The 21039-nt window shown below is 39.9% G+C and overlaps 2 protein-coding genes across 6 annotated transcripts; one reads left to right on the top strand and one right to left on the bottom strand.

The window, feature by feature from the left end:
• Positions 1-32: 32 nt before the first annotated feature.
• Positions 33-8230, top strand: zgc:162144 (RD3 domain-containing protein). Its single transcript, XM_050042205.1, has 3 exons — positions 33-122; positions 5116-5423; positions 6629-8230. The coding sequence occupies exons 2-3, from the start codon at positions 5116-5118 to the stop codon at positions 6996-6998; spliced, it is 678 nt and encodes a 225-aa protein (XP_049898162.1). The 5' UTR covers positions 33-122; the 3' UTR covers positions 6999-8230.
• A 1479-nt stretch (positions 8231-9709) lies between these two features.
• Positions 9710-18199, bottom strand: stx5a (syntaxin 5A). Of its 5 annotated transcripts, none has more exons than XM_050042201.1 (12): positions 18075-18199; positions 17389-17617; positions 15738-15808; positions 15264-15319; positions 15091-15161; positions 14832-14948; positions 14435-14491; positions 14241-14322; positions 12904-12990; positions 12656-12759; positions 12268-12389; positions 9710-11076 (listed from the first exon to the last, which is right to left on the bottom strand). In XM_050042201.1, the coding sequence occupies exons 2-12, from the start codon at positions 17449-17451 to the stop codon at positions 10917-10919; spliced, it is 990 nt and encodes a 329-aa protein (XP_049898158.1). In that variant the 5' UTR covers positions 17452-17617; positions 18075-18199; the 3' UTR covers positions 9710-10916. The 5 variants fall into 5 exon arrangements, with proteins under 5 accessions (XP_049898158.1, XP_049898160.1, XP_049898159.1 ...); XM_050042203.1 differs by lacking the exon at positions 18075-18199 and adding an exon at positions 17825-18001; XM_050042202.1 differs by lacking the exon at positions 18075-18199 and adding an exon at positions 17811-18001.
• Between the last annotated feature and the right edge of the window lie 2840 nt (positions 18200-21039).

Consider the following 21039-nt stretch of genomic DNA (forward strand, 5'->3'; position numbering starts at 1 on the left):
TGGCACGAGGCGGGGTGGGGGTTAGTGACGTAGCAGGGGAATGTTTTGGGAAAAGTCCTCGCGGCGGCGTGAACCGTTGATGACCCCTAGCGACAAAACCTCACCATAAATCAGTGACACCTGTAAGTTATGCCGCCGCTTACCATCGAAATATGTCTTTATATTTTCTACAGGTGACTATAGAATTACAACACAGAGCCTCCGCCATATTGTCTGTAGTTCAAAATGCAAATAATCTTTATTGACACTTGGAAACAAATAAGGAACTGTTCTTTATTTCTTAGAGAAAATACGTGGCAGGGGTAAGACTTGGTTACTTAGTTTGTTTGTTTTTTTGTATTTTTTTTTTGTATTTTTTTTTTATTTTTACCCTCCCCAAAGATAAAGATAAGATTGGCATTATTGGCTGTAATTTCCTCCCCTTGTTCCAGCCAAGGCTAGATGACCATCCTGGCAGAACTGGCAACTGCCCTGGGCCCCCAGACCCTTTGGGGCCCCAAAAGCCCAGATCTCCAAAGTCACAATTAGTTTGAGTCAGAAAGAACAGTTGACTCTAGATCAACTTTTTAGTTTTGTCTGTGAATTTCAACCATAGTGGAGTCATCTGTGTGAAACAGCCTCAGGAAAAATTAGTAAATGGACCTTATCTCAAGATTTCTTTGTTTTGTTTTATCAAACTATGATTACAAAGGTTCACAAAAGTTTTGTTTTTTATGCTTAGCGTTTATGATCATTTGTATATTATATATATTTAATATTTTGTTTACGAATAAACTGATGTAAGAGCCTTAAAGGAATGCTTCACCCACAAAATGACCATTTGCCATGTTACCTTGAATTTGTGAAGAAAAAATATTTTCGGCATGCCTCCATGGGAAAACGGTGAACATGTTGATTTATAAATTGATTGGGAACCACGTTTAACAACAGCAAACTAAAAATCCATTTACAAATTGTCACACAACCCATGCAGTATAATCCAAGTCTCACTTATCTAGTTGTATGCCTTACTCCTAAATATGCATCTTCACTCAAGCCTTACTATTTAAAACTGAACTGAAAGCGAAACGTGTATATGCTCTCTGCAGAGCCAGACTTCAGTACTAAGGCTTTGTGGCAAGAATGCATGTATTTGAGTACTGAGCATAAGACTGGATAAAGGAGACTTGGAATATACTGCACCAGTTGTGTGAGAGTTTGGAAACAGATGTTTTGATGTAGTTTGCTATTCTTAAACATGGTCCCAAATCAATCAATGAATCATTATGCTCACCCTTTTCCATGAAAGTTTTCAAGAAAAATAAAGGTTTTCTTCAGAATTCAAGGTAACACAGCATGACTAATTGATATGCAAATGATTATTTTGTTGGTGAAGTGTTCCTTTAAGGCAGGTCTGCTTCATTAACAGAAACTTAATAGGGGACCAGTAGCTAGGGTTAATCCAGGTTAATCTGCCCATGTGTCTATCAATAGTTGTTTTTCAACTACCAGGTTACAAATTCAAAGATCGCTTCACACAGAAATTTGAGAATTGCATCCATTAAAACTAAGCTGTAAATATCAAATGCATCCAGTGCTCAGTTGACACGTCTTTATCATTATTAAACAGATTTTTACAAAGTTTTGATCCCACTGAGATTTTGGCATAACCAAAATTTGCTTGTCTCTGCCAAATCCAAAAATTGAAAGTGCTAATAAGATAGGTAATGATATGATTTTAGAATACTGTATAGAAATGTACTGAAAACATAACAACATTTTATTTAAATAAATGGTTCTGGAGCGCTGTTAACATTACACCTGGCGCCTGAGGTCCCACCACATAAATAATAGATGAAACTGAGCGATACACAGCTTCATTCTTCAGAACTGACATTTATAAATCTACTTGTATTCTTTTAACCTCCATTAGACTGTCTGTGCTGTGTCTGGGTGACCTGATCTGCCCATTAATCCACTGAGTGACAATGCAGGGAGACACTGAAGAGATTTTTGTCTGATCAAGTTAGTCTTGATTGGACACACACACACTCAGACACTACACTACTGTGTAGTTACACCTCCCCACACACACACATACATATTGATGAGTTGGTTCATTGTGAACAATGGACTGGCAAATGTGATTCATTTATTGTTAGCAGATACTAATACTTTACTGCAGCTGGATCACAAACCATATTCTAGAATCAGTGACAGGCCAAGTAACCAATTACCCATCTCTGAAAGGTGCTGATGCCCCCAGAAAATTGGAACCCAAACCAATTCCTCTTTATGCAATATTGTAAAAGCAGCATATAATATTTAAAACATTTTTTGTTTTTTTAGGGCAAAGCGGTTCAACTAACATACATCTTAGTGAGTGTGGCATCCCGCAGGGTAGTATGTTGGGTCATCTTGTCTTTTGTATGTATATTAATGATTTTAAGACAACCTACTCTCCTGATATTTCTCCAGATGATGGTGCTTTAATAATGTTTCATAAAGATAGACCTTAAAAGTCCAGTTTGTAGGATTTGGGGACATCTGTTGCCAGTAATGGCATTTATAACTATGTTTTTATTCATTTATAATCACCTGAAACTTGTTTTGTTTTTTACTACCTTAGAATGAGCCATTTATGTCTACATATGGTGCAGGTCTTCTTCCACAGAATCTGCCATGTTGTTCTACAGAAGCCCAGAATGCAAAAATTAAACACTGGCACTAGATAGGGCCATCCACATTTTCACGTCAGCCACCATAGTTTTCCAACATGTTTCCACATTGAAGAAAGTTTTAGTTCTGCAACCCCACCACTAGATGCCACTAAATCCTACACACTTGACCTTTAAGTCCAACAGTCTCTTAATAAAGCTCATTAAAATGTAAGTATTTGGCTTTATATCATCCATTTAGCCTTGAAAGATGGATGCCCTCCTCTTCATTTATTGAAGAAATAGAATGTAGCGTATCTAGAGTGTGACTTGCACTAATATGTATCTGGTGAGTCAGTTTTGTCTAAGGTGAATGTAGGGATTGTGTTTTTATTCAAAAGACCACAGTCTTAGATAGGTGAACTGTATATATTCTTGCTGAAACTTTGGTTCCAGGTCACTTTGACTATGGCATCACTTTCTGGTATAAAGGAAGTTAAAAAACAAGTTTTAAACTTAATTCATATACACATGCTGAATTACTTCAGGGAGCCAAATGTTGAGAAGACAGTGGACTTTATTATAGGGCAGTGTTGCAAACATAAAATTGTTGTACAACACTGTGCCAGTGTATTTATGGAACTAGGTTTCTCTCATGAAAGACACAGCTGTTTCAGATGAGGCACAGTGTAGTCCTTTTATGAGTTTCATACATCAAAAAAAAAACTTTCTTTATTATGCAGCAGTACAATGAAATGAGCTTTCTACAAGTCTGAAGTGGGTCACGTTGGACTGTATCTTGAAAGTGGGCTTGCATGCTTAGCAACTCTGCATGTGTTTGACTGGTGTTGGTTTCGCGCTGTGTTGTTTGTCGGATGTTTGAGGACAACAGACATAATTCTTTAGGGCTTTGCTGAGTTTTTATCCCTGATGACTGTAGCTACTGTTGTGTAGATTTCTAGTATCTTAAATCATCAATTACATTAAATTCATCAGTAGACATTTATTGATCACTAACAGTTCGTGTTTAGTTACAGCAGTAACAGCATCCACTGTAGGCAACCGTAATTAGATTATAATAGTCATTATAGTCGCTCATTCTTCCAGGTAGGCTCTGGATTTGAATGTAATCTGGGATTTGGTGGCTCAGTGCTGAGTGGTGCGGAAACCCAGGAACTAGCCTGCAGTCACCTTACATACAAAACCACATGCTAGCCAGTGGACCAGACGAGAGAGTTTATATATGTGAGAAAGAGAGATTACTCTGGTAGTTATGTAATCTTGACCATAACAGTCTGGTAATTACAGGTGTGTCTGAAAGATTATTGTCTGTGAACTAGGGTGACCATTTTCAGACATAAACTGTTATTTTCAAGGATTGTGCTGGGTGTAATGGCAGTGGTTGGAAACCAGAATGTGTGTTTAAATTTCATGACTGCCCAGGAATACCTCTGTCTGACACTGTGAAGTACCTTTGAGCGAGACAGTGTCCAGTCTGCATGTGTATGAGCTGAAACCTTCTTTCCAGCTTTGATTTATAGCTTTAAAACTGGGACACACATTAAAAAGATGAGTTAAAATGACCTTACATGAAAGTAACTTAATTAGCAAACAATTCCTTGGTAATATATACACCCTCCATTTGAATTCAGTCACACAGACAAACACACGCTGCGCCCAGGTGTACACTCATGTGAGGTAAGCTCCTCTCGTCACTCGCTCTTTATTAATACAGGATTACATTTATTCTCAATCCCAAACTCACACACACGGTCCACGGGCTCCTTAGAAAGGTCTACGTCCCTGCCTGCCGAGGAACGTCAGAGGTAGCAAGGCAGTCAGGTAGGTGTGTGCTACCAGCTGGAGTCCCAGGAGTTTCGTCCTTTTTGAATGTCACAAGCCCAGGGAGGCCTGCTGCTCATCTGGCTGCTAACAGAGGCTTCACCAGACAACAGGTGGATTTTTTTTTGACAACAATACACTGCTGCTTTGTAACCCCAGTTCCCTGGCGGTAAGACAATAACTAAACTTCTAATAGCATTTAGAGCAAGAAATTAAAAAGTGATGATATTGTTCTTAAGAAAACCTGGTTTGTATCATATTATGATGAGTCATGTTTTACTTGAACAGGCTATACTGATAAGCTGTATCTGGCATGAAGGTTATACAGTATATCTGAGGTTTGTGTCAGAGTATGGAGGCTGAAATTATCTAAATATTTACAGTATTATGATTAAATTCCTACGTCATACCATTTGCATCCAAAATGTAAAGAGTTCCTCTACAGACTGATTGCTGCGGAGACATTAAATGGTGTCCAAATGTTTTTGTGACCCTTTGCTTTGTCTTTATTCTCCAATATATGTCTAAAATACTAAAACCCCGAATATCAAAGTGCTTAAAGTTAGGTACAGTGAATACAAAATCCATGTATAAGGAATTTATGTAACATGACTCCACTAACTCTGTCCTTTCCCAGATGTTTCCTTGGTCTGCTGTTTTATCCCTTGAGCCCAAAGTGCCCGGCCAACGCTCCACTGAGGAGTTGGTGACCAATACTCTGATGTTGGAGTTGGGGGCCATGGTGAAACGCACTGAGCGCATCCATCTGGAGCGGGCGACAGAGGGGCGACGACGCCGTCGCAGCTCCTCTTCCACAGTTGACTACAGCTGGCTGGCCAACACCCCGCACCCACACCACTATGAGCTGACACCCAGTGATCTGCTGGAGCTGCAGGACCTCTGTGCCAAGATCCCTCCTGCACAGTGTGGCCCTTTGATCGTCAGGTGAGACAGACAGGGAGACAGACATACTGTAGGTACACACTGGCGGGAAGAGAGGGGTATAACTGTTAGTGAGACAGAGACTGTGAAATTAAGAGCCAGATTGAAACTGAGGGTGAGATGTAGAGACATGCAGAAAGACACAGGGAAATGAGAGAAGAAGAGGCACTCATACATTATAAGAGACTAAAAGAGTGACAGGCAGGGTGATATAGATGAATACAGTAAGGGATAAAGAGCTTGAAATACATGCTGGGAGATAATACATAAAGAAGAAACAGAAGAAGAGAGAGCTGCAGGGCTTCAATCAAATTCCCCTAACACCCTTATCAGTGCTGGGGAAGCTACTTTAAAGGCATAGCTTTGCAAATTGCCAATGAATTCACACTGAAAGAAGTTCAGCAAAGCTACCCTAGAGAGAAAGTTTTGTTAACTAAAGCTACTAAGAAAAAGTAGTTCAAACTGCTTTTCTCAAAGAAAATATAAAAATAACCATGTAAATGTGACACAGAATTATAACAAAACTTAATAGAAAAAAGCCACATGCCTGCAAAAATGGCACACAATTGAGTTTATTGCCAAAAACATGTCCACTCATTCACTGGTCATACATACATACAACACATAAAATATCTTACTATTCATGGGGATGTGCAGGAATGTTAGTTTTGGTTTTATATACATTGTCCATCAGCAAATATGAATGTAGTACACCACCACCAAGGTACTGCAGAATGTTGTTAAATCTATTTGTTTACTCCCCATCACTGACCCCTAACTATAGCTTAGTACATAAGCTGCTAATCTCAGATTCCTATTCCTTTTCTAAGAAACAACATACAGGACATCTTAAAAATCCACGTCCATGATAGCCTAGCTAGAAATCGGAAACTGTGCTCCAACACCTGTTCTCTCCTTCTTGCAACTTGTTTCACCATTTTTGAATGACAAAGACCTGCAGCTGAAAGAATTGGTTGGTGAATCAATCAGTTCAGTATTTCACCTTCCAGCACCAGTGTAATCAGGGTTCATATCCTACCAGGGGCGTAGCCAGGGATTCTGCACTGTGGTGGCAGAGGCACCTCCCCCTTTATGGCTACATCTGCCTCCATTTTGTATGTCGGACCTCGTTTCTGTTTCGTCTTGATTGTAAAGTATTCTGCATGTATTTTGTACATTCTGTTCCTGATAATATGCTCCCCCTGCAGGTTCAGGAAGCTGGTGTCGCAGATGGAGCCTGAGGTTCATGAGGTTCCCCGGCTGTTTCGCTCAGTGCTGCGCGACTGCATGGACGAGATGAACGGACACGAAGACCTGCATACGCACGACCCCATCTTTGAGAAGCAGCAGCGCAGCAAGAGTCTCTCTTTTGTTACTTTCCGCACCAAGTTCTGCACGGGTCACCTCTTCAAGGGCAGCGGCATGAGAGGCTCGAGGGGGAATCTGCAGCAGCAGGTGGATTGGTCGGACGAGGAGGATATAGAAGGGGAGGAGGAGGCCATCAAGGCCAGGGCGAGGAAGGGAAGGAGCAGGAGCATGCCGGAGATCGGCCCTATGGAGCAGAGCGCTCATGGGTGAGCGGAGGGAGGGAGAGTATGGTGGAGGGGAGAAGATGAGCACCTGTAGGGGAGAAAATTGAGTAAGAGGAGGGAAAGTAAAGAGATGGATCAGCATACTGTAAATATGGGGAGGAGAGGAAAAATGGGGAATGTTGAGGGAGAAGGGTGCATTCAGTGGGACAGAGTGGATTTGGGGAAAAAAAGTCCACAAGTTTTCTTGTTCCTAGGGGGGAGGTAAAAAGTCTAATTGCTAATTAATTTTAAGTCTTTGGTTCATCATCTTTTGTTGTTTTGGTTTTACGATTCTGAAATGTGTGATTAGCATTTAGTCGTGCTGTGAGCTACAAACTTGTCAAAACAAGAGTAAGTAGCAGCTCTGTGAGGCTGTACTTAAAGACAGTGGTGATTTGAGACAAATGCTAACATGCTGATGTTTAGCTGGTATAATAATAATGGTATCATGTTCACCATCTTAAGTTTTGCACATGCCAACATTTGCGGATTAGCTAGCTGATTAGCTAAGGCTGATGGTAATGTCATTAGTTTTGCAGGGGCCATATTCACAAACATTCTGAGAACACTCTCAGAGAACTCCTAACATAGCCTGCAAACTTTTAGTAAGGAGTCATAGCTTAGGAGTGATTAAGGAAAGTTCTCAGGTCAACTCTGAGCAAGGAAGGGATAGAAATGTTTACCTTAGTGAGGAGGTGTGGGCGACCCTGTTGCTAGGTGTGATGAATTCTACTAACAGATGTGATTGGTTGTCAGAGACACACCCTTTTATGAGTCTGCAAGGTGTGGACACCCAGTGGAAATGAAATGAACTGCTGTCTGTGAAAGTGTTTTCACTGTTAGTGTGATCACTCTGCTGATGGAAGGTTGAGACGGACCAAAGTCATCACTGCTGCACTGTTGCATTTTTCCAGTTTTTCAGATAGTGTTGTGATCATTTTATTTCTGGTGTTAATAGCGTTAGGTGGGAAATGTGTACCTATCCCTAATGAGATCCCTGCATGAATGTATCTGTAGCATTTCATTAACTCATTGTCATCCAGTGTTTGGAGAATATTTCTCCGACCTCTTTCTGTTTCCGCCATTTTCTCCTCTGATTAAGAAACTCTAAAGCCTCTTACAAGTCCTCCTCCCTGCTCCTAACAGTTTTCACCTTAGGAGCTCTTTAAGGTCTAAGATGCTCTGTGAATAACTCTTATCTTTACCAGGACCTACTCTTAACTTGAGGAGAAATTCTGAGAAAATGTCACAATTCTCTCTTTCTTACAATTTCGTCACGATGAGCAACTCTTAGTGCTCGGAAGCTTTGTGAATATGGCCCCAGGTATTTGATCATAAACCAAGGTATAGGACAAATTAAATGTTTTACCTGATGAAGGCACAAGATGAAAAGAAAAATGGAAGGGATAGCAATTAATCCTGAGGGGAACATTAAATTTTATGAAAAGCGATACGATATTTATCAAGTCAACTGGCGGCACTGTAGAGCATGTGAAGGTATGTAATGTCATGTGGGATTGGGGTGCCATCTTGTGAGGTACGTGCTTTGTTACTGAAGTGTATGCACCAAAAGTGAGTTTACAATGTCTGGGTATGTGAGCGGAGGAAGTGCATTGAGGTCTGTAATCCAGCCATGTCATATGGATCTATGTTTTTTATTCTTATCAGTTTGTCCAAATACTGTTGCTTGCCCATACAAGTAACATAGCGCGATCCTCACAAGATGGCATTCCAGTCCAAAAAATTCAACACAGCGTGACGTCAACTTCACGGATCACTAACCTCAAAAGGATACAGTGTCTGGGGATCAGAAATGTCTGTACAAAATGTCCTGGAAATCCATTCAGTAGGTGTTGAGATATAGATTGACATAAAGCCACGTCACTAGCATGACTAAAAACTAAAATGTGTGTCATGGGGTTTCATCTGAGTAAAACTTTTTATGCTGCTAACCTTTACATGCTTCGGGGTATCTTAAAAACAATCAGTTGCTGCAAGTGCTTTCTGAGCAACAGCTCCTGATGAATCATACACGTGTCATGAACTCTCCCTTTAAAAACATGTTACTCAATAGACAGTACAGCTGTTTTCTGCAGTAGATTGCAGGGAGGTTCAGCAGAGGTCACTCATCTGTATATTCAGCAGTCACAGTTTGGCTCCAGATCACCTCATTGGTTAGCGGGTGCTCTCACAGTGTGTCATCAAGCAATTTCTTGTAACCAGAAATAACTAGTATCATCTGTAATCTTCTTTTTTTTATTGTAAATATATGTATTTGGAGAAGTAAATATGCAATGTTGTCATTACTTCTATGTTGCTAAAATAGTTTTTTTCATAAAGATGTTTGTGTTTGGTTTAAATATAGAAACAGCTGTGTAACATTTAAGACTAAATGTGACTACATGTGGATTTTTGCCCGTTTATATCTGTAAACTGTACATTTTTTAAGTGTAGTAGCCTTGACGCCTCTCTACAAATGAAAGATGCATGGACCTTGATCACTTGAGGCTGAAAAGGCTAAATATTTGTATGTAAATATGTCTGGGACCTGTAAATAAACATTCACAATCAGTGTGATGTAAATATGTTGAATATGTCACACAAAGCTGCATGTGCTCAGCACTTCTCTTAGCTAGTCTTAGCCTCACAGCGTGGCTAATTATATCACTGCTGACTAATCCTCTTATGCCAATAAATTCTCAGCCACGAATGCCAGCACCCCATTATCATTTTATTAATATGCACTTTCTTATATCATTATCACTATTTGCACTTTTTACACTGAAGTCAAGGCATTTGGCTAAAAAAGAACAGACAGGGAGAAAAATATAAGAATGACTGTTTCCTTTCTTCTTAAAAAGCGTCCGATAGGTTAGATAGGTTAAGAGGGGAAGAAACTACAACAGTGACATGTAACCAGACACTTCCGGGGAATCTGGCTGATTGAGTCACTGCATCAGTGGAGCCTTCACAGCCAGTCTGACCCCTTCATCAGCACTGATATCACACCTGGATCCTGTTCAGATTCTCGATTCACATACTGAAGTCTCTCTGCACCACTGAATGTGCGAGTATATACTTTTTCAACCATTCAACCTGCCTAACGGCTGGCAACCAAACAGTTTCATTTTAAACAGAGTTGTTGCATCACTTCTCAACATTTCGTCACAGCTCGAGTCTGAATTCCACCAGCGAAAGTCTCTTCAGCTGTCTGTAACTGTAACTCCTTGTTCTCGCAGGACACGAAATGCTGGACCACAGCGAGTGTCTTCTTATAGTGTCACAGTTCTGTATGAGTACCCATTTGGCAAATAAACTTTGAAAGCATAACAGAATATAGCAGAATAAAAAAATATATCAAGTGAAGAATTGTTGATAAACAGGGGACACAGTCATGCTCTTCAATGAAAAGTAAACTAAGAAGCAAAATTATCCGAGGATAAACTCTAGTTTTGCAGTTTGGCTTTGAAATAATGATAATAATAATAATGTATGACGTGGGGTAAACAAGAAAATTAAAAAAAAAAAAAAACAGTTTGCAGAATCAAACCATTAAATTATAGCCATTTTGATTAAATGTTTATGTATAATTGGTCAAAGAACAATACTGAGCAGTTTTTTGCTCGCTCTCTATACAAAGTCGGGATTTTAGATAATTTATTCTTTCATTTGGACAGAGTTCGACGTCTTCATTCTTCACTGGATCGCAGAATTAAGATCAAGAGTCTGTGGCTTGGGAAAAACCGGAAAGTCTGTATTAATGGTAAAGTCTTTATTAATCTGAGCGGCTCCCAAGCCTCCGTCAAAGTGTCCCTTTGACAGAGAAATCCGTCCTTCAAATACGTCGTCTGGACATGTCGTCTCAGTCCAGCTCTAGCTTACTTTACTCCCCCTCATTCCATGTGCTTCTGCCCTCCTCGTTTCTTTAAGCGAAGAAGACTACGAAGATGATGAAGAAGACGATGAGGACGAGAAAGATCTTGATCATCAGCCAGCGGTTGGAGGAGACCGACTGGAAGTATTTGAGGATCTCTGTGTGGGCGGCCTCCACGTTCAGCTGAGTGTCCTCCACATTAGCATCGATCCTGTGAGAGAAGCACAAGCTCAGTAAGACAAGACTGATGCTATGTTACCTATAATCAATCTTCTTACAAAACAGTCAGTTCAAAAGATTTACATGTGATTTTGTAGCCTCTTTACACTGCCTGGTCAACACAGGAATTTCACGCAGTTATGCCACCTCACTGTTCTATATATAAAGGTACAATAACAGAAAAGGGGGGGCAGAGTTGTCTTGCCTTTAAGCCGGCAGTGGAGATGGTAATAGCACCAAAATGGCGTCTGTGTAAAAGGGACAGCCGGCAGGACGGGACCACGGACAGCACAGGTGCAACGTTTTGACAATATGTTATGTGTGCTACAGACCATGGGAGATTTATAAAGTAGCTGTTAGCAGTTAGCAGCTAACACAAAGAAGAATAGAGCCGTAAATGTCTACATATTGGTAAAACAATGAGGATTGGGATCTCCTTACCCTCCAAGCAGAGGACGAGATCAGCCACCATGCAACAGGGACGGTAAATGATTGGTTATTGCCATGTTATGTCATTGTGATTGTTTAGAAAGCGCTGCGACGCATATGTTTTATGTCACGCTACAGGTCGACGCTGTTTTACATGCTATGCCTCTTTTGCTTCCGCGATGCTAGCATACTATCTAAAATCACACACTGGAGCAGCATGATGCCATGATGGTTCTGTGAAAACATGAAACAGCAATGCAAAGAAGGGACTTGGTAGCGACTCTGTAAAAGGGCTAGTGTTTCCATACAAGATAGTCATGACTCAGATCCTAGCAGCAGTTTTTTTGCTCTGCATCTCTCTTCCTCACTTATTTCTTGTTGCTTGTTTATTAAGAATAGTTTGACATTTTGGGAAATATGCTAGTTTGCTTGCTTGCCAAGATTTAGACGAGCAGGTCAATGCCACTGTCATGTTTGTATGGTAGATATGACGGTACAGCTGATGTATTTATCATACTAAACAATATGCAGTATGTCAATTAATGAGCTTTAGAAATGTTGAGAAGCATATTTCTTTTAGCCTCGAAACTACCCTGGCTGCAGCTTCATTTTTACCATACAGACTTTAAAGGGTGGTATTTGTATTCACATCCAACTCTCAACAAGCAAACTAGCATATTCCCCCTAAATGTCTGTTCCTAATTAACATCCCATCTTTTCCTCTGCACTCCCTTAATTTCCTGCTCCATCTTACCTCTGGATGGTCTCCTCTTGCTCTTTGACCATGTGCGCCAGCTGCTGGAATATAGAGCCCAGTTCCACGATGGTGCTCTCAATGTTCTGCATGGTGTCTGCACGGCTCTGGATGTATGAGTCCTGTAACGACACAGATAGCAAGATTTCAAAATGTTAGAGCACATAAATAGATAGATTTTTCACTGGAGATTTCAGTCCAATATTTTTACGAAGTTTACGGAGGTCACGTTTCCTACTTATAGTAGCAAAGAACTAACAACACTGTGCATCAACTAATTTAAAAATGAGCAATAACTGATTTTATCCCCAATTTTTGAGCTAACAAATAGGACACCCAAATTCCTCTCCACCTGCCTGACTTTAAAAAATATACACCAGCAGTCTACCTGCTCATCAATAAGCTGGAGTTGCAAAGGATTGGTCTGAGAGTCCATATCGATGGCTACATCCCCCATACTCCTGGACTCATCCTGCATCAGGACCGAGCTCTCTGAGGGGACACAACAAGCAAAACAAACACACATGTATAGCGAACTCACACAGAGATGCTCAATGGTAGAGAACAGAAAGAACAGCGGGCACATACAGTAGCTAGTTATACCCGCTGGGAGAGTCAAACGTTCCAGGGAAATACCTTTTAAATTTGAGGTTGTATTGCCCTGGTAACCATTGCGCGGCTCGCGAGCTGCATGCGGCTCCTGGGCCCCTTTTTTTCGGCTCCCTAAAATATTTTTTAATTTTTGCATTATAGATGACCAAATACAGTAATAATCATTCACAAGGACTTCGAGCAGTTCGCTATCACAACAGCTGTTCGAGAAGTACACTGCCAGTCAAAATGTTTCTGTACATCTGCAACATCAGTGGCTAAATTTCAACCAATTTGCTCATTGTAAATAACCTAAAAATCAGGAATTTTAAACAGGTGTAACAACTTTTAAAACAACAGAACTGTTTGTGTTATCATTGTAAAACAAAATGGACCATATGATCTCATCTTTTATTTTGTCATGAGCAAATTTAGCTCCAGGAGTGTTCCAAAGATGTAAAACTTTATATGTAATTACCCGTTTCTGGTGAGCGAGTAATACATTCTTAAAGGCAGACGCAATCGACAGGTCAACCACTTGATAGTCATACTCTATGTTGTTGTTTACAGGGGCCAAATTATAGTGCTAATAACTGATTTTCAATTAGATATAGGTTGTTACCAATTACATTTTCATTCACACATCAATTTGTTACCTATATTTTATTGTAGGATATCAACAGTGAGCACAATGTTTGAGGTTTTACCAAACAGGCTGAAATAATGCTGTTCACAAACATTTTACTGGCAGTGTAAATGCTCCCATAGGAAGCATCTGAGCTCTGTATCAATTAGAGGAAAACTTTCAGCCATTTGTTTAGCAATATGATAAACTGAGCAGGAGCCACACATGTCAATTATCGACTCAAAGCCAAAACAATTACACAATAAAAAAGGTGTGTTCACTCTAATACACTTTGTGAAACTGCCCGCACAATTTTATGTTGAATGAAAAAATGAAGAGCAGGAAATGTTTTAGGTGACGTTGGAATTTTTAGAGGAACGCAGAAGACCAGGATACAATCTGTGCCACGTGATAAGGTTACACCAGTTAGTATGAAACCAAAATGTTGCATTAGGAAATTTACAGTCAACCTTTAACCCATGTCTTTGCTTTGACAACAGATTCTTTTTAGATTGTGATTTGAATTTAAATACTGCTGCTTGTTAGTACTGACAAAGTCCAAACTGCGTGAAATGTTTAATCAGCACAAAATGTAGCTGAGGCAAAACTTTTCCCACAAACAATAACCAGTATAGAGTGAACACGCCCTCATGAAGCTACAACAGCATGCTGTGTTTACCTGTTGGTGCCATTACTTTAATGCGAGACCCTTGTAAAAATCATAGTGAGAGTGAAGCCAAGATGAGGATAAACTTACTGAAGTTGTTGGCCATCAGAGGAGAAGATGAGACAGGGGGCTGGGAGAACTGCTCTCTCCTGCTGCGCTGCTGCTTCAGGTTCTGCGGGGAAAGGGACAAATGAAGGACAGTGATGAACATGACTGAGAAGCAACCCCATTCAAAACAATTTAGTATTTCCTGCATTTGAACGGTAAAATTAAACACCTCTCACCTCTGTTCTAACTTCTAGGACTGATTTGAAGTCATTGGACATTGAAGCCAGTTTGGACTGTGGACGACAAAAGATACAGCAGAGTTAAAAAAAAAATTAATTCAGCTGCACACATTTCTCACAGCACTCTAATGTGTGAACAAAAATTCTGCAAACATTTTCTGATGCCCTTATGTATGAGATACAAACCTATTTCATAGGGGTAGGGGAAAAATTATTCTTTGATGCACTGGGATTCTGTCTTGAAAAATTCTTGATGCAGAAATTTCGATAATTAGAAATTTAAACTTTATGATTGCCTGGAACAATTTAAATTTACCAGGATATTAATGGTCCCATGCACTTGGACGTAATGCACATATACGATACAGTATGAATTAGACATTGTGGAATATACCTGTAGTGACACCACTATAGTGTTTGAGTGGGTTTGGATGTGTCGGCCACCCGGAGCTCCACGGGACCTCACCAAGTCCTGCAGCTGTGCTATCTGTTTGTTTAGACTGTTGATGTCCTGAAAATATAAACACAGCAGAGGTAGAAAACAGGGTTATCATTTTATAAGATAGTACAGAACCATAGAAAGCTGCTCTTTTCATAAATAATGTACAGTATGTTTGCAAAACAACATTTCGTGGGATGTTAATTCAACTCACTTGTTTAATGATGTATGTTAGCTCTTCAATCTCCACCGCCTTGTCGTCAAATAAAGATTTTCTTTTTGCCACTATAATATAAAAACCAGTGTGCAAAATCAGCACTTTCAATGATATGACACATAAGCACAAGATTTTTAATGATGCTAAAATAACATTAAAGGGACACTTACAAATAGTGAGCTTTTCCAGTTTAGCGAATGTATTGCTCAAGTCTTTTCCAATTCTCCTGCAAGAAAGCAAACAAACAAAAATGTATCTTTCTTTGTCATGAACAATATGTACCCCAATATATTTCAAAATACAGTTGTTTCAATTGTTACCAGGAGTTAAGATCTATTTATCTCTGTGCTCTGTGTCTCCCTGCTCACAGTCTTTGCACTGTGCTAAGCCAATCATGCCCTGGACTAATGTCTCCACTAAAAAATCACACCAATATTTTCAGTTAACTTAAGTTAAAAGAATAAACAGGACTCCTATTTATAAGTATGCTACAGAGAAGTGTTTTACATGCAGTAAGGATGAGGAGGATAATAACGTGAAAACAAATAATGCAACACCTAAAATCAACATAAAAGATCAAGTACAGTCAGCAAATATTTAAGATCTGTTTAAACACATAAGAAAACAGACTATGAGGAACTTACTTGGCCATAACTGTAAAGTCGCTGCGCTGCCTGAGGGCGTTGAGCGTTGGTTTACTGGGTTGGACCCCATTCTGCCACGAGAGGAAGAAAGTGAAAGGTATGAGATGGACAGATACATAAAAATAAGAGACAGAGGGGTGAAACTGTGAAAATGTGACTACAAAACTCCTTAAAATTGATTTAGAAGTAATCAGTTGGTCAAGAGCATGAAATGGTGGTGCATGTCAATGAATAGTTTTAGTGATTGTTCTCTGTGCATCTGCTCAGGGACTGCAGATGGAAATTAGCGTGCTCGCACAAATCATTGCTTCTCATTTGAGATGAATGTTTGTTGTGTATGGTCCTGGTTTAATAAAGACTAATAATAATAATAATAATAATAATAATAATGATTTATTAGGCCTTTGTTTACCCACTGTAATTGCAGTTAATTATTAAGCAAATAAACCAAATATCAGTTACTGGTTACATGCTTCCTTTCATTATTTTATTATTAGTTCAAAAATTATTACCACAGGCTCTGAGTCAAACTAAGTTAACATTTTTATAGCAACACTACAAGCACTGGTAACTTCTGATTATAGTCCATCTGATACACCTTTATTGATGCTGACACCAATAGTGATGTCTGAGGGTTTAAAAAAAACAACAAACTGACCAATTTTGCCATTTTAAAACATAAAATAAACAAGCATTTTTGATATAAATCCCTTAAAATAGTCTTTTAAAGAACTATGACCACAACATGTACTGATCAGGACATTTTACAGTTGAAAACAAGGTTGTCGGTGCTCTCTGGTATATTAAACTGAATCTAAATTACCTTCAACATATCGCATTTCTGCCGGGCACTTGGTTTTATATCAGCCAACATATACACTGAGATATCAATATCTCAGTGAGAACTAATGTCAGCCATAGTGCCGAGGTATCTACAGTTATCAGATACTTAAATTAAGATATTTTTATTCAAATATATGTGATCCTGCACAGTTAGGTGTTATATAGGAATATGTTTAGCTTGTGAGAATAGAGTGAGCTAGGTTAATCTACATTTTGCCAACAGGTAAGTGCAAATATGAAGTAAAACATCAGGTTTAGAGGTATGTTTGAAGAGCTGTAACATCAGAAATGTGGACTTTGCCGCAGAACAGCTTGACTCACTCTGACACTAAGAAATTTAAAGATGGGCTATGAAATTAAATAAAAATGTTTGTGTTAAGTAAGACCTCATAAATTCAAATTTAAGACTATGTAATGGCTTTTAAGAGCAATACTTATTAAACTGAATTAAGGCATTTTCAGACTTTTTGAGGACCTGCTGACACCATGATTGCTGATTACCATTTTTGTTGCTGAGGGAAGATAACAAGGACACTAATTTGTGCTAAACTTGATCCAAACTGTACAAATAAGACAACTTAATCCAATCAGACAACTTCATTCCTCTGTGGAACCAAAACTAGACACAGAAAGAAGCAAACAAAGAACCAAAACCAAAAGTAGAAAACAAAATTCATCTGCGTAACAGAATAAAATTAAGTGAAAACACAGCAGTGTATTTTTAGTGAACACGTCATGTACTTTTGGCAAATGAATAATTTTAAATACAGTGATTCCGTTATGATTGTACTGTGATGTGCCAACATACCTGTCTGCCCTGGAGAGATTTACAGGCTGACTGGAACTCGAGTGTCCGGTCACGGCACGTCATCCTGCCGCCGGTAAAGGGTCACAAGCCCGCTGTAGACCAGAAACCACCTGGGACTGTCGGGTCCTGATCCTCAGGTCTGTGTGATCGGTAAATAGAGACCTCCCGGTGCGCGGACAAACTCAGAGCCAAGGTGGGGTATCCGTCATGGACATATGGACACACATGCCTACGGTAACGGGAAATAGACGTGTCAACACAAACCAACAGAAAACAGCTTTATATTTAACTGATTAACAAACACAACTGGTGGTTAGGTAACGTTAGTAAGCAGCCAGCCGGTACCGTTAGCTAAAAGCCCGGCTCTCTGGCACCAACAACACGACAAAAACGACAACAGCCACACGGTAAATAACAAATACCTGCCATAACTCACAAATAAACCCACGGGTGAGCTAAATAAATTGTTATCTGGACCAGCTCTGTGTGTGTAGCTGAAGGCCGCCCATCACGACACACAGCTGATCACGGCCTGACCGGCTAACCACAGGCTAACGTTAGCTTCAGAAAGCTAACCGGGCATTCTAAACGGTCTCTGCTGCGTTACCTCGGTATAATTCGACCTAAACTGATCATGTGAGCTTTAATCTTATTTAAAAGACACAAATCGATCGGTTCCAACTTACTTGAATCGATATTACAGCATATTTCGAAAGCCCTCGATGTTTCTGGCAGAAACTAATCAACCCAGGAGTTAAAGTTCCGATCCGGGTCGTTTCCGGCACTGACGTCACTGCCACGTCTACTTTACCGAGGCGGAAAATCCCTGGAGATACAACACGTGACCGCCAGGGGACGCCACACCTCCTGTTTATATCTTATCAGTACAGCAGGCTATATTATAGTGGTTATATCTACAGTACCCTAATATTTATGCATTATTTATTTATGTGTATACATTATGAGGAGGACAGTAAATAACAAACAACTACAAAGTGTCACAATTTCTTCCATCGTGGATCTTGATGTAAAGAACACAGCAGTTCAGGTGACTATACCAGCAAAGCAATGAAATAAATGCTTTTATTTTGATTAATAAAATAATTCACTCCAAGTAAAACAGCCAAGACATAGTTGTGTTGATGGCCTATTTTTTAAAGTGCAAACGTATCTTATTCTAAATCCTACAATCCATCCCCAGATGAACCTGCGAGGGGTTCCCAGTATAAAATAATTAGCTAGGCATTTAGTAACCCTCATTATTCTCCTCTTTGTACATTAGAGAGAGGGTTCATGTGCTGGGAAATTATATAACCTCAGGTGTGTGGTGATTTGATTACAACAAGATAATACATACCTCATGTGAGCACAGTATACACTGAAATGATTAGACACAGGGTCTCAAGATCAGGTTATAACCCACCTGATGGTTGTTATCATGCCAGTTAAGTGTGCTTTGGATGGTGGTGGTGGTGGTAGGGGTGAAATATCTTTCACATGATGAAGAATCAGAGCTTTATTTGCCACATATGTTTCAGCATAGAATTTGACTCAGGTTTTCAGGTGTTCTCAGCATATTTATACACCTAGTTCACATAGTAACACATGCAGATTTACACTTTATTTTAGTATCCACATAAAAAATGACCACATCACTATGGCTGGGTCTCAAAAAATAGAAACACATTGATAAATAGTAATAAAAGGCTACATGAAAGTTATAAACTACATTATTACTATCTAAAAATAAAGGCATGCATTACTCCCCAGTGAAACTGATAATGTCTTTACTGATTGCAACAAGCTGAAAAGCATGCATTGCATAATTTTGTTCAATTAAAATTTACTTTAATTAAGTAAATAGGGGGTGCTGTAATGGATCCTCTACGTAGGAATGTCCCTACGTAATGAGATACTTTATGTAAAAATCCTTTATTATTACATCATCATGGCACAAAGGACTTTTATACCCCGATGAAGATTGTTCAAGTCGAAACATGTTTAAGGCTCTTATGCCCGAAAGTGTTTGTAGGGTATAAATGGCTTTTACTGTGTACCCTGATAAAAGCTGTTTAAGTTGAAATGGAGGGACAACTACGCAGGTTGATTTTAGCGCTGCTCTTCGTGGACTATATTGCTGTCATTGTTCATTTTAGTCAAACCATACAGTTTGAAAACGAGGCGCGGCTCCAACTAGAAAACAATGTTTTGATGCATTGGATGTGCTGAATGTGCATATTAAGGCAGTACAGGAGGAGGTGCACATTAATAATCCTCCAGGACTGTAACATGCTCATGTTTAACCCAAACAATGTGTCATGTGACTGCAGTTGGTTCAGATCGAGGTCGGAACATGTTCTCATCACAAACGAACCGCACCAGAGTTCGTTTGTAACCAGACCGAGACCACCTCTTCAAGAAGGTCTTGGTCCGGTTGTTTTGGTGTGGACCTGAATGCGATGGCTGTGTTCACACCTGTCCAAAAGAACCGCACTTTACAAATGACATAGTCCGCTCCTTCACTAAGAGAGTGACCGCTTATGCTGTTGGAGCACCAATATACACATCTTTCACAGAGAGAGGGAAATTTGGGCTTCAAAAAAGAAAAGGAAGAGAAAAATGAAAGGGAAAGAAGCAAACTGACATTGTCAATAAAAATTCAAAAAGTGGGTGAGAGAGACGTGGATCAAGAGAGGAGTGGCAGGGGGCCCACAGAGACCGCTTATGCATAAGGCCCAGAATTTGGTGCTATGCTGCTGTTTATACCCGAGAGTATAAATGTCTTTTGTAGGGTATAAAAGGCTTTAATTCCCCATTGAGGACTGTTTAAGTCAAATGTGTTTAAGGCTTTTGTCCCCAAGAGTATAAAAGGCTTTTATACCATGATAAAGACTGTTTAAGTCGAAAAGTGTTTAGCCCTTCGACCCAAGGGTATAAAAGGCTTATATAGGGTACAAACAGGATGAATACTGTTTAAGCTGAAACATGTTGGTCATAAAAAAGGAGTTTTACCTACAATCAAAGTCACTGGGATGGATTTCAGACTGTCAACCAACAGCATGGACTTCTACGTTAAGGAAGCTGGACAGTCACTGTTTTTCACTCTTACAGGATCTACTTTACTCCTATTTGAGCATCCTCCACTACAAGTGAAGTAGGAGCATGTTGGAGGCTGGAACACACATCAGAGTCACAGAGGAGAGAGGAACAGTGCGCAGGAATACTGCATGCTTTTAAACCTAAATTATTAACAGAGGAACACAGGAGTGCACTTTAGAATCATAAAAGGAACAAAAAGATCAATTGGTGAACCTGGACCGACGCCTGCTGCAAGCAAAACGAGATGTGTCATTAGTGATGTTACGCCCATGTAGGAGAAGTGAACCTTCGAGTTACTGGGAGCAAAGGAGGAATGAGCAGACAGGCAGAGGATGTGATTGGCTGCTGCCTCAGGTGATTCGACCTGCAGGTATGGTATGGACTGAGCGATAACATCCAGTAGGCTCTCTGATCTCCTCTCACTCCTACTGGTACCCGCATCCTCCGGCTGACAGGAACCAGCACGCTCAGACCACAAGTATGCCCCCATCTATTTACTTGCTAGACCCTCAACCACAAAAAAGCCCTCCACACTCCCCCTATGCCCTGCAC

This window comes from Epinephelus moara, chromosome 4, assembly GCF_006386435.1.
Source record: "Epinephelus moara isolate mb chromosome 4, YSFRI_EMoa_1.0, whole genome shotgun sequence".
Lineage (NCBI taxonomy): Eukaryota > Metazoa > Chordata > Actinopteri > Perciformes > Serranidae > Epinephelus > Epinephelus moara.